The sequence below is a fragment of the Pollachius pollachius genome (genome assembly GCF_949987615.1).
Source record: "Pollachius pollachius genome assembly, chromosome: 17".
In the NCBI taxonomy this organism is placed as follows: domain Eukaryota; kingdom Metazoa; phylum Chordata; class Actinopteri; order Gadiformes; family Gadidae; genus Pollachius; species Pollachius pollachius.
The window spans coordinates 7,911,095-7,928,077 of record NC_136950.1 but is presented as its reverse complement, the minus strand read 5'-3'; the positions used below and the strand labels follow the sequence as shown (position 1 = coordinate 7,928,077).

Sequence of the window (16,983 nt, the reverse complement as noted above, 5' to 3'; positions counted from 1 at the left end):
CCCTATAACTAATTTCGATGCAACGTGAACTCGATTGAGGGGAGCCGGTACGCAACCCATTTCTGTACCCTGGACTAAAGCACTTGAACTACAAGAGAAACCTGAACTCAATGGTAAAATGTCCGTACCCACCAGTGTCCCGCAGTGTTTTAACAAGCTGCTGGTCCTCGTCTTTCCATGTCAAGGACACAAAACCATCAGACATAAAAGGCTTAAAACAATCATGGGGAAGCATGGGGCTACTGGAGACTGCTTCTCCGTTCCTAATTTTGCGGAGGCTTAAGCGCAAAGGAATCAACAACAACATGGCGAGGTTGTTGCCTGGCCATAACTGTTGCTTGCTGTGTCACTGTTTGAGTGGCAACCTTCTGCTCATTTGAATAAACCATTGTGCACTCAGGAACACAACTCTTAAACACTTAAGCAAATAAGCTCACGTACTCAGGTAACCTTACTCACTAAACACACGCTGCCTTTCTCTCTGGCGAACTCAACGAACATCTGGGCAGGGGTTTTCCTCAGGTTACAGAAACGCTGTCTATCTGAGGGATAGTTTTGAAAAAGCCAGCAGAGTGCGGAAGAGAACAACATTAGGAACGTTTGACTGTTTGAATGAACCAAATCGATGCTCCATGTTACTGAAGGTGTAGTCCACCAAGGGGGTTATTCAATTGTCCATGATCTTAAAGGTGTAGTCCACCATGGGGGTTATTGAATGGTCCATGATATTAAAGGTGAAGTTCACCATAGCTCAGTCAATTCCAGTGACGGACTATAGGCAGCCTTGCTATATATATTAGTGCTGTCAAGCGATTAAAATATTTAATCGCGGTTAATCGCACATTTCTTTCTATTCTAAATATCCCTTGATTTCGTGCTGCTGGCCTTTTAGTGAGATCAGAGAGTGTTGAGAAGGACAGTAATAAAATATATTTGGCTTTTTAAGAAGAGAGACCCGCAGTGAATTCAACCCGGTCCACTTGACATCGGGTAGGTGGATGACAGTGGTACCGTAAAACTTCAATAGTCCACATTGATTTTGAAAGGTTTTGCCCACAGAATGTTAACATTCATATCAGAAATATTTTTTGTTTTTAGTGCCACTTACTTTACATTCAATTACACTTGCAGTAGTGACTGCCTGCTACAATTGCAATAGGTGACTAAATTCCCAAATCTGTGGTGCTACTTATTTGAATTTAACTACACTTGTAGTAACAGTTGGTTTACAATTGTACTAATTAACTTCCTTTAACAATTCCCAAATCTGTGGTGTTCCGTAAATTTCATGTTCAACCCACACTGATTGAGTCAATAAAACTCCCTCAAGACCACTTGGTCTAGTTTTTTGTTTATTAAGTACATTTGGTATGAATGAAAATGTGTGTGAGAGAGACAGACAGAGAGAGAGAGAGAGAGAGAGAGAGAGAGAGAGAGAGAGAGAGAGAGAGAGAGAGAGAGAGACAGACAGAGAGAGAGAGAGCGAGAGAGGGAGACAGAGAGAGAGAGAGAGAGACAGACAGAGAGAGAGAGAGAGAGAGAGAGAGAGAGAGAAGAGAGAGAGGGAGAGAGAGAGAGAGACAGAGAGAAATGTGGGTAGACGTACCCAGAATGGTATTGATGGCCTATAATTAATATAATCCATATTAGTGAATGTGGTTGGTGGATGTCTAGTGTGTTTAAAATCAATTCTCTCTCTCTCTTGAAATTCAGGGTTTAAGTTTAAGGAAAACACATTCAACCTCGAGGGTATAGTGGCAGCCTTTACCACAACCACACTCTGTGATAATGACGGCTGCTGTGGATGCAAACCACAACTTAATCTATACCAGTGTGGGTACCCAAGGTAGGGAATCAGATGCTACTCACTCTAATCTGCGGTAGGCAAAGATATGTTTAGAGTAAGGGTTTCGTTGTAGGGTTAGGAGCAAACTCCCAAACCCTTAATTTAGGAGGAGGAATCTTATAGTGGAATGTCACCATATCAGTGGTAGGGTAGTTGAAATGGCTTGTAATGGCTAATGACCTGTTGTTAAAACATTTCTAAAGATATTAAGGATCAAAAGGACAATTTCAAGGCCCTTTATTTAGACACTGCTGATGCTGACATTCCTTTAGGGTAATTAATAGCTCTCATTAAGTAATAAACTTTATAGTGAAAGAGGTAACTTCACTCACTGTGGTCGAAAACATCCAGTAGAGAGATACAGATAGACGTGTGTGCATGCGTGAGAGAGAAATAGAAGATATTTTTGTGTATGTTGTGTATTCAGTCCTATTATGTGCTTTTCCTGTTATTCCACCCCACCATCAGAGGCCGTACGTACCTAGTGTTATACTCTGACACTGTGTAGTGTGATGTAGAGTGAAAGGAGAAGAATACAGTGATACACCTTGAGTGAACTTACAGTGCCCGTCTTGTTCTTTATTTCTTTATATTAGCAAGTACACGCCTAGTATAAAACAGTGTATGTGTGTGTTAATCTCTCTATCACCTGGTGTAAAATAGGGGCCCATTAATAGATGTTTAACATTGATGTTTTTCTATGTGCAAAATTACATTTGGAATCCACTTCCACATATATTTATAGTGATTTGGGAACTTCACATCCAAATCTTGTTCCAAATCCTTATCCTAAAAAAATCCCTCACTCAAAACCAAAAACCTAAACAAAACCCTTTAAAACTAAACCTAAAATCAAAACCAAACCCTAAAACTCTAAAATCAAACTCAAACTCAAACCAAACACTAATCCCTAAACCCTAGCCCTAAAATAAAACCCTAAGGAACCCTAAACCTAAAACCAGAACCTAAAACCTTACCATAGACAGTCCTAACCTAGGCATAAACCCATCCCAAACCTGGCACCAATCCTATACCCCAACCCTTAGGATGGAATAACCAATGATCCAACCCTAAGGCCCAATCTCATTTCTTTGCTCTACAAAAATCTCCACCTTAATCCTACCCCTATCCCTTACCCCTACCCCTTAACCCTACCCTTTAACCCTACCCCTCAACCCTACCCCCACAAAATGGGACAACAACCCTTCAAGACCCAGTTACAGTGCGTCATTAGTAGTCGTTGACGGGGTTTTGATCTTTATTTTAATATATATTTTTTATCTTTTGATACAATATCTGTCTCTGGAATTTTACTGTATAGTTTGAATGTCTTAGGAATGCAACCTTACCCACATGGAAAAGCACAGTATTATTAGATAGAATATTATTAGAATATTAGAATTAGAATATTATTCATGCTCACAATCTGTTAGAAACTGCAGAAACGTTATTTTGGATCAAACATCATACAAGTACAACATAATATATAAAACCAGAATAAACATAGAAATTGTGGTAGTAAGCCATCCATGTTAAACATAAATATTAGTGGTGTAACGATTCACCGATACGAAACGGTATCCAGTTGGATTAACAAAGGTGCGACTACATCGATACATGGACCCCTGAATCTATTTAAAATGACCAACAATCTGTCGTTGCACCGATTTAAGCATTGCGAATCGGTTGAGTGAGCTCTATCCTGATATCAAGACAGCATTGTCAACTCATTTCATTCCGTTTCCATACGGATCCGGAAAATGAAACTTAAGGAAGCGAGCGGATCCGTGTGTGTATTTGTGTATGTTTGCGCGCGCGCCCTGCGTCTCGCGAGCAGGGAACAACCGGATTTCTGAGTGCGCGAATAACAGCTATACAGACGTGGACAAAATTATTGGTACACCTCTGTTAATGAAAGAAAAACCCACAATGGTCACTAAAATAACTTGAAACTGACAAAAGTAATAAATAAAAATTTACTGAAAATTAACCAATGAAAATCAGACATTGCTTTTGAATATTGGTTCAACAGAATCATTTTAAAAAACAAACTAATTAACAGGCCTGGACAAAAATGATGGTACCCTTAACTTAATATTTTGTTGTACAACCTTTTGAGGCAATCACTGCAATCAAACGATTTTTGTAACTGTCAATGAGACTTTTGCACCTGTCAACAGGTATTTTGGCCCACTCTTCATTAGCAAACTGCTCCAGTTGTCTCAGGTTTGAAGGGTGCCTTCTCCAGATGGCATGTTTCAGCTCCTTCCACAGATTTTCAATAGGATTTAGATCAGGGCTCATAGAAGGCCACTTCAGAATAGTCCAATGTCTTGCTCTTAGCCATTCTTGGGTGTTTTTAGCTGTGTGTTTTGGGTCATTATTTTGTTGGAGGACCCATGACCTGCAACTGAGACCAAGCTTTCTGACACTAGGCAGCACATTTCTCTCCAGAATGCCTTGATAGTCTTGAGATTTCATTGTACCCTGCACAGATTCAAGACACCCTGTGCCAGATGAAGCAAAGCAGCCCCAGAACATAACTGAGCCTCCTCCATGTTTCATAGTAGGGACAGTGTTCTTTTCTTGGTATGCTTCATTTTTGCGTCTGTGAACATAGAGCTGATGTGCCTTGCCAAAAAGCTCCAGTTTTGTCTCATCTGTCCATAGGACATTCTCCCAGAAGCTTTGTGGCTTGTCAATATGCATTTTGGCAAATTCCAGTCTCGCTTTTTTATGATTTGCTTTCAACAGTGGTGTCCTCCTTGGTCGTCTCCCATGAAGTCCACTTTGGCTCAAACAATGACGGATGGTGCGATCTGACACTGATGTACCTTGACCTTGGAGTTCACCTTTAATTTCTTTGGAGGTTGTTCTGGGCTCTTTGGTTACCATTCTTATTATCCGTCTCTTCATTTTGTCATCAATTTTCCTCCTGTGGCCACGTCCAGGGAGGTTGGCTACAGTCCCATGGACCTTAAACTTTTGAATAATATGTGCAACTGTAGTCACAGGAACATCAAGCTGCTTGGAGATGGTCTTATAGCCTTTACCTTTTACATGCTTGTCTATAATTTTCTTTCTAATCTCCTGAGACAACTCTCTCCTTCGCTTCCTGTGGTCCATGTTCAGTGTGGTACACACCATGTCACCAAACAGCACAGTGACTACTTTTCACCCTTTAAATAGGCAGACTGACTGATTACAAGTTTGAATACACCTGTGATGCTAATTAGAGGACACACCTTAGTTTAACATTTCCCTATGGTCAAATTATTTTCAATCTTTTCTAGGGGTACCATCATTTTTGTCCAGGCCTGTTTCATTAGTTTGTTTTTTAAAATGATTCTGTTGAACCACAATTCAAAAACAATGTCTGATTTTCATTGGTTGATTTTCAGTAAATTTTTATTTATTATTACTTTTGTCAGTTTCAAGTTATTTCAGTGACCATTGTGGTTTTTTCTTTCATTAACAGAGGGGTACCAACAATTTTGTCCACGTGTGTATGTGCGAAAACGGTGAAACGATTTTCAGTGCAGCAGCGAATCTGAGATCAAATGTGTGGAAGTCCTTTTGGTCTTGCCTCTGACATAACCTTAGCAATTTTTTTAATTGTGTAGGACAGCGATCAAGTCTATAAAAAAACAAAGAAATAGACATGTAGTTCAAAATGTATAAATGTCTTCCATTTTTTCCCCATGACATAAAGAAATAAATATAAAAACCTAAGATTCCATGGTCCCTTTACCATATATATATTTGAAGGTAGGCAATATCTCTTTTATAGAAGGCTTATTTTAATTAATAGAAAATGTATGGGTTAACGTTAAACAAACATTAACTGTATCTATCAGATTGATTCATATCTCATCAAATCGCACCGGATCGTTAGAACATTGAATTGAATCGCATCGAATCGTTCCATATTAAAATGCATCGTCCCTGAATCGTATCATAGCTAGGGTTGAGCGCCGAATCTCGGTTCCAGTAGGGAACCGGTTCCGACGTAAACGGTTGAAACGAGATCGATTAAGAACGCACATTTCGGTGCCTCATAACGGTTCCTGGCTTTTTAACGCCCCCTGCCCTGCCCCAATGGTGTTGCGGCGTCAACTTGCATTAGTGCTGGGCGGTATACCGGTTCACACCGAATAACGGTGTGTATATTCGTTAGGTTATGATTTTTTTTTATATACCGCCGTAACGGTGTATTTGATGTCACAACGTTCAGAACGCAGCGCCGCGCGACATTGTTTCAGACGGGATCCTTTTCAATGTTGCGCTAAACACGCATGGCACGACTACGACTGCGACTGCGACTTTCTTTATAGGACCATGACTGCGAGGCGTGGTATTTCAGGCCAACTGGTAAAAGAGTGTGTCACGGCTTTCAAACATATAAACCATAAAGCCTTTGGGCATCACTTAGCCTATGCAAGTGTGTGCGGGTTCGTTTTTTTAAGTACCGGTTCGAGAACCGTTTTAGCACCGGAACCGTTTGAAAAGTACAGAGTAGGCACTGGTATCGGATAGAACCCAAACAATACCCAACCCTAATCATAGCACATGTATCTAGATACGTATCGGATCGTCCTATAAAGGAGAAATGCACACCCCTGATATCTATCATACAAACAAGAACCAGTGATATAATGGAACTAATATTGCACACCTACAAAAAGGCATCAACCATCACATTTTATCAATAACTTGGTTGGTTTTAAACCATCAGTGGATGGTTAATCTTTCTATCTTCCTGGGGGTTTGGTTTGGGGGCTTAGGGCTACTAATGCAGAAGAGGTGCTTGAGGTGGTGGAGGGATGGGCTCTGTGGTGGCAGCGGCCTCAATGATCTCCTGAAAGAAAACATAACAAATAACAAATAAGTCGGGCAGCCCGACCCCGTACCACGGCCGGGCTGCGGAGCCCGCGATCGGGCCGCCCTCGACCGGGCCGCCCTCGACCGGGCCGCCCCCGACCGGGCCGCCCCCGACCGTGCCGCCCCCGACCGGGCCGCCCCCGACCGTGCCGCCCCCGACCGGGCCGCCCTCGACCGGGCCGCCCTCGACCGGGCCGCCCCCGACCGGGCCGCCCCCGACCGGGCCGCCCTCGACTGGCCTTCCCGCAGTCAGGCTGCCGGGCTGCAGAGCCCGCTGCCGGGCTGACTGCGGAGACCCAGGCGTGAATCCGGGAGCTCTGCTCCGGGAGTTTTGGTAGTTGTGCTTGTTATAAAGAAATTCCCAGCTAACATTAAAACTGTATAATGATAATGCGATGGTCATCATCATTTATTTAATGATTATTAACATAGACAATAATTACATATGAAAATCGAAAATCTCAATTTTGAGGGGATGTTAGCCCTCCCCCTCACCCCTTACCCATGATTTATTAAGACCTACCTTATAATGGCTTTCGGGATACGGCTCCACTGCGTGTGAACGCGCAACAGCGAGGGGTAGGGCTGAGATTTTGTTTGGAGCAAAGAAACAGGATTCACCCTAAGGCCACCCAAGCCTAAACCCAGTCCTACGCTAACCATGACTCTGATTCGAAACAAAACCCAGCAGTTTGCTGTGCCGGGGTGATGTTCCTGGTTCCAAAGCAAACCTCTCAATTGACCTTGTTCAGAAACTAGTTAAAAATAAACGGATTAGCAACACGTCCTGATTGTATGTTTGTGTTGCATACCTTTGTACTGTGCGTCCTGTATTTTTTGTTGACAGCGTGGTAATTTCTTTTACAATTTTTATTACATTATAAATTATTTATATGCTGACCTTTGATCAAGGAACATGATATGTGATTCATGATTTATTAAGACATTAAAAATTATGTGAAACAGGTGTAAGGTAAATCAAACTAAGAAAGTTTGGTGTTGGGAACAGTGTTAATCACTGCCAGCAGTCCAAGGAAAAATAATAAAATTAAGGTGAACAATATTGTTAATAGTTGTATTATTATTATTTCACGAATAAGGCTGCAGAACTAAAATACTGATAGTGAGGCCAAAGGGCAACAGCTGACCTAAAGCAAAACTAAAGTGGATGTAAACATTCTGAAATAATGTTCAATAACCAATGATAACATCAGCAGTGTTTTAACTACTATGATGATGTTTGGGGTTGTAGGGGTACAAAGCTCAACAAACGACAAATGTACTAATGGGTTTTTAATACTTTCATTGTTATCATAATCTGTTATTTAATCCTTGATAGCTTTGTTTTCATATTGCAGTCAGCAGTACACCTTTGGACTGTGGTCCCATAAGTCATAAAAATATTGCACAACTGTAAAATTATTAACAATGTAATATATACGCAGACCTTTGATCGAAATGACTTGTTGATTATGTCAAGTTAAACGATTCGTCCTCATTTAATCGTCTTCCACAGAGAGGAAAGGAGCACAGGAGCTAGACGGTAAATATTTACTCATTTTATTGTATTCATTGCAATAGTCACTAAAACAAGAAGTCTTCGCTCCTAGTCTTCAGCGTAGCTCGTTCCTCAGTTAAATGATTCTACAATAGTATTCCGACCAGTATCTGCCTTTCCACCAGTACCATTTTCAGCAGGGGCAGTGCTGCCCCAGTTCCACCCGTTGCTGGTTGCCTGGGGCCCCCTTAAGGCTACACTGCAGCAGCCAGGTACCCAGGAATACGAAGGAGTAACCATGGTCAGCAATCAGAATATACAGACGAGATTTCCTGAAGATTGAACATTGAGGACACTTTGAGTTCTGACCAACTGCAAGCTGCAACCATGGATAAGAATGATATCCCCCCTGAGACCTCCAGACTAAAGTTCAGGTCTATGGCACTTTTACCAGAGGAGACCCCTGAGGAGTTGTACTCAAAGATAAATGGACTGTACCAGAGGTGGGTGAGTCCAGAGACCCACACCAAGGAAGAGATAGGAGAGATGGTCATGTTGGAGCAGTTCCTCAACATGGTCCCTGGCGATGTGGGTGTTTGGATCCGGGAACATAACCCCAGCACAGTCAGAAAAGCTATTCTCCTGGCCAACTCCTTTACAGCAGTTCCCTGGGGCTCCAGGACCTCCCAGATTGGAGTTTATCAGGAGAGAGGAACCCCTCCCATGGGTAAGTCTGAGGGTGGTGTGGCAAGTGGTGAGGGTAGGCAGTTATTCTTTTTTCTCAGCAACTCAGGGCCATCAGGTAACCCTAGAAGCTGAGTACCATGAAGGAGGAGAGGACTACTATGCAAACATTAGGGGCTGGTTGAGTTATATAAAGCCTTTAGGCAGAATTGGATGCATTTGATATCCTCTGTTTGTCCTAACATCAAACATCTTTATTTATACTGTACCTTAATGCTGAGTATTTGTATCGAGTTGTAATGATTTAATTTTTTACCCCAATACATAAACAATTCTATTAAATGTTCAATGTGTGTGTGTGTGTGTGTGTGTGTGTGTGTGTGTGTGTGTGTGTGTGTGTGTGTGTGTGTGTGTGTGTGTGTGTGTGTGTGTGTGGGGAGGGGGGGAGGCCACAAAGGGCCATCTAGTGGTCATAGGGCCATCTAGTGGTCATAGGGCCATCTAGTGGTCACTCTGTGTTATGCAAGCTTGGGACTGCACACTCACAGTGTTGACTATCGACTGCCTCCTTTCCAAGAGTTTCTTCATGAAACAAGAAGAAACCTAACAAACGTTGGAAGTTCATAGAAACGATAAGTTGTTCTGTCATGTCAAGGTTTCAAGGAGGAGTGTCCTGTCTCTGAAACCTCTGTGTCTGGGGAACATGAGTGTCCTGTCTCTGAAACCTCTGTGTCTGGCGAACATGACCACCAGATCAAAGCTAAGAGGTAAGGAGAGGCTCTCTGATTGTCTGCGACTGTTTTACTTCTTAGATCTTGGAGCTCAGCCCTACATACTATCCTAACAACAACATAAGTCTGAATTAAACCTATGTCTGCATTGTGTTGAAGCCCGGAGATGCAGCAGAGAGCAGACTCCCCTTTACGCATCGCTATCTCAGCGGGAAGTAACCGATCTATGGATTTCCCTCCATTGTTTAAGGATGAGCGCCGGTTAGGTTTTTTAGTTTTGTTATCATAAGAATACAACAGCCAAAAGCATTCATGAATCCTTAATTCCAGGTGATATGTTTTTGTTTTCTAGAAGACCAGACTCCTCTGTACACTGTGGTTCCTCCGTTAAGATGGACCACTCCTTTAACCTTCCTACTGATTCTAAAGATCGACGGCCGTCCGAGAAGAAGAGGTACGTATTCAAAGACAACGAAAACCGAAGAGTGGGTTCTTCTGATTCAACCGATTTGACGTAGCAGCAAGTCAGGAGAGACAGAGTAGTTCTAGACCTTCAAGACTCAGAATTCTGTGTTCTAAAAATGCCATCCAGTAATCAGAGCAGGAACAGTTAAATGGAAGTGGACTTTCTGTGTTCATCTTGTCTCTCTGCACTTGGTAACAATTTGAAAATGTGTGAGTGTGTCTGTGAATTTTCTTCAGAGGAAACAAATGCCAAGAGAGGTTAAAGGTTACCAGTGGTCGGTTTGTACAGCAGCCTCAAACAGAAAATATCTCCATGATTACGGTGTGTAAATGTACAACAAAATATTGGTCTGTACTTTGACCAACGTGAAGTGAATCTAGGAGTTTAATTTAGAGTACAGTTCTCATTTATGTTTTTTTTTTCACACCGGGTAAAGGAGAACGCACACGCTTTTCTAGACATGGAGCTGAAGAAACTCTTGAGGTTTATCTTCCCACATAACCCACAATGCTCACAGAGTCAGAAGGAGGTTGAGGTGAATAGTGAGTCAGAGGAGCAATGGAGGCGCGCCATGAAAGGAGTCGTAGACATCACCCTGCTCTGCCTGAAGCAGTTAAATCAGCATGAGCTGGCTGACTCTCTGCAAAACAGTAAGACTCTTCACATAACTCAACATACACGACATACTCAAACAAAATTAACCTACTCTTTTCTCAAAGGAGGTCATTAAGAGACAAATCTCTTAATGACTCTTTTTTTCCACAACTCAAAAAAGCCTGATGAGACTAAATACATGGCAATGAGTTTGAGATATTCACATATTACCTGTGCGCCCACTGACTGAGGTATTTTGTTTCTTCATTTAGAACATGTGGCTGTCACGTGCCAACATAAAATCAAGAGTAATTTGATGAAGAAGTGCAGGTGCTTGTTTGAGGGAATCGCGAGGGTAGGAAAGCCAACATTTCTGGATGACGTCTACACAGAACTATACATCACAGAGAGTGTCAGTGGAGAAGTCAACAAGGAACATGAGGTCAGACAGATTGAATCAGTTAATAGGAAATCAGCCAAGGAGGAAACAGCAATTAAATGTGAAGACATCTTTAAACCCATTAGTGGACGAGAACCAGCAAGAACAATAATGACAACTGGAGTGGCTGGTATTGGTAAAACTGTTCTAACACAGAAATTCATTCTGGATTGGGCTGAAGGCAAAGCAAATCAAGACATACACTTCACATTTACCTTACCTTTCAGAGAACTAAATTTACTGAAAGGGAAAGAGTTTAGCCTGGTGGAACTCCTACAATACTTCTTTATTGAAACAAAAGAAGCTGACATTTGCAACTATGACCATTTCCAAGTTCTCTTCATCTTGGATGGTCTGGATGAATGTCGACTTCCTCTGGACTTTCAGAACAACCAGATCTCGAATGACGTCAGAGAGTTGACCTCGGTGGATGTCCTGCTGACAAACCTCATCAGGGGCGAACTGCTTCCCCACGCTCGCATCTGGATAACCACACGCCCTGCGGCAGCCTGTCAGATCCCTGCTAAGTGTGTTGACATGGTAACAGAGGTGAGAGGGTTCACCGAGCCACAGAAGGAGAAGTACTTCAGGAAAAGGTTCAAAGAGGAGACGCAGGCCAGCACAATCGTCTCCCATGTCAAGAAATCACAAAGCCTCCACATCATGTGTCACATTCCAGTCTTCTGTTGGATCACATCTACAGTTATGGAGGACTTTTTGAGAACAGAAGAAGAGATGCCAAAGACCCAGACTCAGATGTACATCCACTTCCTGAGGGTTCAGTCCATAATGGGGAACCTGAAGTATGATGGGAGAGCTGAAACAGATCCATATTGGAATAAGCAGAGCTACAAGATCATTAAATCCCTGGGAAAGTTGGCTTTTGCCCAGCTGGAGAAAGGTAACCTGATCTTCTATGAGGAAGACCTGGAAGAGTGTGGCATCGATATCAGAGCAGCCTCAGAGTGCACAGGAGTGTTCATCCAGATATTACAAGAGGATTGTGGGCTGTACCAGAAGAAGGTGTTCTGTTTTGTCCATCTGAGCATCCAGGAGTTTCTGGCTGCCCTGTATGTCTTTCTGTCCTTTTTCAAATCTGGTCGCAATCTACTCTCAGAAAAAAACGAACACACATTGAAAATGTATCAAGCTACTCAACTCTCTCAACCGCTCTTCTACCAGAGTGCTGTGGACAAGGCCTTACAGAGCAAGACTGGTCATCTGGACTTGTTTCTCCGCTTCCTACTGGGCCTCTCTCAAAAGAACAATCACATTCTCCTGCATGGCCTACTGGGATGGAGAGGAAGTAGCCCAGAGAACAATCAGGAAACAGTCCGATATATAAAGAGGAAGTTGAATGAAGATCTCTCTCCAGAGAGAAGCATCAATCTGTTGCACTGTCTGAATGAGCTCGATGAGTGTTCCCTAGTGGAGGAGATCCAACAGTACCGGACATCAGGAAGAATCTACACAGAAGCTCTCTCCCCTGCTCAGTGGTCAGCTCTGGTCTTCATCTTACTGTCATCAGAAGAGGAGCTGGACGTGTTTGACCTGAAGAAATACCGTGCTTCAGAGGAGAGTCTTCTGAGGATGCTGCCAGTGGTCAAAGCCTCTCAAATATCTTTGTACGTACACATACAACATATAATATGCAGAATAGTATACATTTATCAAATATATCAAAGTCAGCACTTTAAAAAATAAATATTTGAAAGTAGTAATATATATCAGCATTTGTTAAATGCCAGATTATGTTTAAGTAAATCTGATTCATGAGGAACGTTTGTAATATTCGTAATCAATCCAAACTATTGTTTTTTGTTAACATGTAAGCTACTGGATAAGTTTATTTGAATAACATCTACCTTCACACACCCAACACAGATGTTATAACACACATTTATTCTTCAAAGTCACATATTTTTGTAACATGGAATTGCATTTGTTTTAAGGCTTATTGGCTGCTATTTGTCAGAGAGATGCTGTGGAGATCTGGCCTCAGTTCTCAGCTCCAACTCCTCTAATCTTAGAGAGCTGGATTTAAGTACCAACAATCTGCAGGATTCGGGAGTGAAGCTGCTCTCTGACGGCTTGGGGAGTCCACACTGTACACTACAAATTCTCAGGTCAGTTTTATTAAATGTGCTGAAAGCATACGTTCTTCTTCAAATATTTGTAGTCAAATGTACTTGGAAAATCACCTGATATTTTAGTAATCAAAATAATTTTAACATAAAAATAAAATAATATTTAATAAATAAATACTATTTTTCTATATTTTATATTTCAGTACGTGCAAAGTAAAAAAAAGAAAAACTTGAATATGGCTTGAGCTTGTTCATGCTGTATTTGATTTTAAAGCATAGCTGTTCATATATGTTTTATATTGATTGTTAACATCCATTTCATCTTAAAGGTCCAGTTGTAGAATTTAAGCCCTTTATAATTGAATATAAAGTTCATAAGTATGTTTTAATTAGGGTATAATACAATGAAAATAACAATCATTGGGTTTTTGAGCCTTTTGTATCTACAGGGAACAGGTCCTCTTCTACGGAGGCCGCCATGTTGCACCACCAAAACTTATATTATATTTTCGTTCTACTCGCAAGCAACAAATCAATTATCAGTCAGACTTTTCATCATCATCATCATTAACATGGTTTTTGGAATGTCTTCTTCTTGTTGAAAGGCTGAGAGTGTGTAATGTGTCAGAAAGATGCTGTCAAGCTCTGGCCTCAGTTCTCAGCTCCAAATCCTCTAGACTGAGAGAGCTGGACTTGAGTAGCAATGACCTGCAGGATTCAGGAGTGAAGCTGATCTCTGCTGGACTGGGGAGTCCACACTGTACACTGGAAACTCTCAGGTCAGTTTTACTCATCCTGTAAGACCTGTTCTTAACATTTATATGTTGAGAGATGCTGAGTTGAGATGCTGAGTTTTCCTTTCTATCTTGTATGTATGCATGTAAATGTTTATTTCTGAATGTATATTGAATACATATCTACATATGTGTGTGTAGGTTGTCTGGCTGTCTAGTCACACAGGAAGGCTGTGCTTCTCTGGCCTCAGCTCTGACCTGCAACCCCTCCCATTTGAAAGAGCTTGACTTGAGCTACAATCACCCAGGAGGCTCAGGCATTATGCTGCTCTCTGCAGGAATGGAGGATCCAAACTGGAAAATGAGCACTCTCAGGTATGGAGAGGACGGATCACGACTCACTGACAAAGTCTATTATAAGGGATTCAATTAATGATATTGTTGTTGTATCAAAAAGTTATTTTAATTGAACAGACACTGAATTCAGTACATTGTGTATGTGAGTGCCATCATTTTAAAGACAACATGCTGCCCTCCCTTTGTTTGCCCCCCAGTGTGGAACACAGTGGGGTATGGAGGCTGAAATCCGGTTTTAGAAAGTGTAAGTGCCTGTTTAGTATTAATCCATCACAACACACTATCCTTTGAGCTTGAGTAGGTGAAATGCATTCATTCAAATCCTACTAGGAATGAAGATTATTGTTGACATCGTGCATCTTCATCAAACTGTTGATAGACAGTCATAGAAACCAAAATCTAAACATTGAGCCAGGTTTAAAAACTTGATTAAACAAACATAAACATTGTTATCTTTCTTTCTATCTTCTTAACTGTGGTAATGCATTACCCTAATGCTGCCTTGTTTCCTGCCAGATGCCTGTGAACTCACACTGGACCAAAACACAGCCCATCAGAAGCTCTTCCTGTCTGAGAACAGACAGATGACGCGGGTCAGAGAGCAGCCGTCGTATCCTGATCACCCAGAGAGATTTAGTTACTGGAGACAGGTGATGTGTAGAGAGGGTCTGACTGGCCGCTGTTACTGGGAGGTAAAGTGGAAAGGATTCCTTACCATCGCATTGACATACAAAGGAATCACAAGGAAAGGAAAGGGTGATGACAGCAAGTTTGGAAAGAACAGCAAGTCCTGGCGGCTTCATTGTGAAAGGGGTTGTTACACTCCCTGGTACAACAGTAGTAAAACAGACGTTCCTCTCCGCCCCGCTGGCTCTAACATAGTAGGAGTGTATCTGGACTGGCCTGCTGGCACTCTGTCCTTCTACAGAGTGTCCCCAGATGTAGAAAGGTCCTCAGACACACTGACACACATCCACACCTTCCAGTCCAGATTCACTCAGGACCTCTACCCTGGGTTTGGGTTTGGGTTTGAGACTTATCCTTCCTCAGTGTCCCTCTGTCAGCTGTAGCCACACACACACACACACACACACACACACACACACACACACACACACACACACACACACACACACACACACACACACACACACACACACACACACACACACACACACACACACAGTGTGTGTGTGTGTGTCTAGGATGTGTGTCTAGGATGAGGGAACAAACTCCTGGCTGTTCTGTAGGACTTGCGGTTTCTTTGAGGCTGATCACTGACTTTGTCCTTCTTGGATCTTATTATTCTGAATGATCATTGATCAATTATGTGATACACACTTTAGTATATAACCATAGTGTAATTAATATAGGCTACTAGGACTACTACATACACAGCCAGCCACTATTGATTGATTGTATATTATAGATTGTAAAAAAAACAAAAAAATATCATCTTAGACAGTGTATTAAATGTTTTAAGTAAGGTAATCTTCTATGAACATGTACTCAAAGCTTTTGAAATTTGTGTTGACTTAGGTTTAATTGAGATTTTGAAACAGAAACCACCAGATCATTGTTGTTGCTGATTGAGATGAGGATGTAAAAGAGGATTTTTTGAGGACTGTGTTATTCTCAATTTCTTTTATCAAAATTGTAATTGTTTATATTCTTTTCCATTGCTCTCCTTACCCCAATAGTCAGCCGCATAGAAAGTACATATCTTGTATCCTATAATATTTGGGGTATTTGCTGCTGTAAAACACGCAATTCCTTGGGATTAATCAAGTCCTTTCTGATCTTTCTGTACTTAAAAACCGGACAACGCTGCTAGTGTTGTCTCCATCCAAATGTGTCTCCATCCTGTATTAACACTTCAATCTGATTGTGCACTCGTCACGTTGCCTTCCTTGTGATTATCCACCAGGCTTTTATTGTGAAGGGTTAATGATGGGTGCTATTCTGTGATAAATATGAGGATGATGCTGATGGCATAACCACCACCACAACTTAATATAGAGCTTGTACATCGGCATGCATCATGGGACTTTTTTGTTTGCGATTCTCCACAATTGTGTGATGATTTAAGAGAGTTGTTAGTTAATCATGTAAAAAGTCTAAATAAACTTCAACAAATGTAAAAAAAAAACGTTGTTTGCCATTTCTCTAATGTCAAAGGCTATGGCTGTGTAACTCTGACTATGTCAACCCGCTATGACAAATAATTGCACGATTATTACTGAAAAATGACCAAACCACCATTATACCAGACAGTAACATTCCTATCATCCTAAACTTGGGAAATGCAGGCGGATGTCTGGGGGTGGTCTATTCAGACGCCTTATAGAAGAACATCAGGACATGCATTAAACAACTTCAGACTTATCACCCCCAACATGGCCACTAGTTAAACTTTCAGATTTGTTTTAGTTTGGCATTTTGTTTATTTCCAAAAAAGCGAACAGTCCAAAAGACTGGCCGTTGGATGTTCACACCCTTAAAATCATCTCTAGCTGCTTTCACACATACATGTAAAGCCTGCTATTAGCCCGCTATTCTCGAGACGGGCCGTATATGTAAACAACATATCCTGACATTGGTATCCTGAAGACATCCTGAAAGAAGACGGCGGAAATGTTAATTTCCTTATATGTGAATGAGGAGTC

General features: G+C 41.6%; 1 protein-coding gene across 1 annotated transcript; it reads left to right on the top strand.

Annotated features, from left to right (window-relative positions):
• Positions 1 to 11,250: 11,250 nt before the first annotated feature.
• On the top strand, positions 11,251 to 15,387 carry LOC307088653 (protein NLRC3-like; the record flags this gene model as incomplete). The annotated part of the gene is made up of 7 exons (XM_079754604.1): positions 11,251 to 12,764; positions 13,092 to 13,265; positions 13,832 to 14,005; positions 14,162 to 14,335; positions 14,515 to 14,561; positions 14,834 to 15,014; positions 15,246 to 15,387. The coding sequence occupies 7 exons, from the start codon at positions 11,251 to 11,253 to the stop codon at positions 15,385 to 15,387; spliced, it is 2,406 nt and encodes an 801-aa protein (XP_079610730.1).
• Positions 15,388 to 16,983: the final 1,596 nt, after the last annotated feature.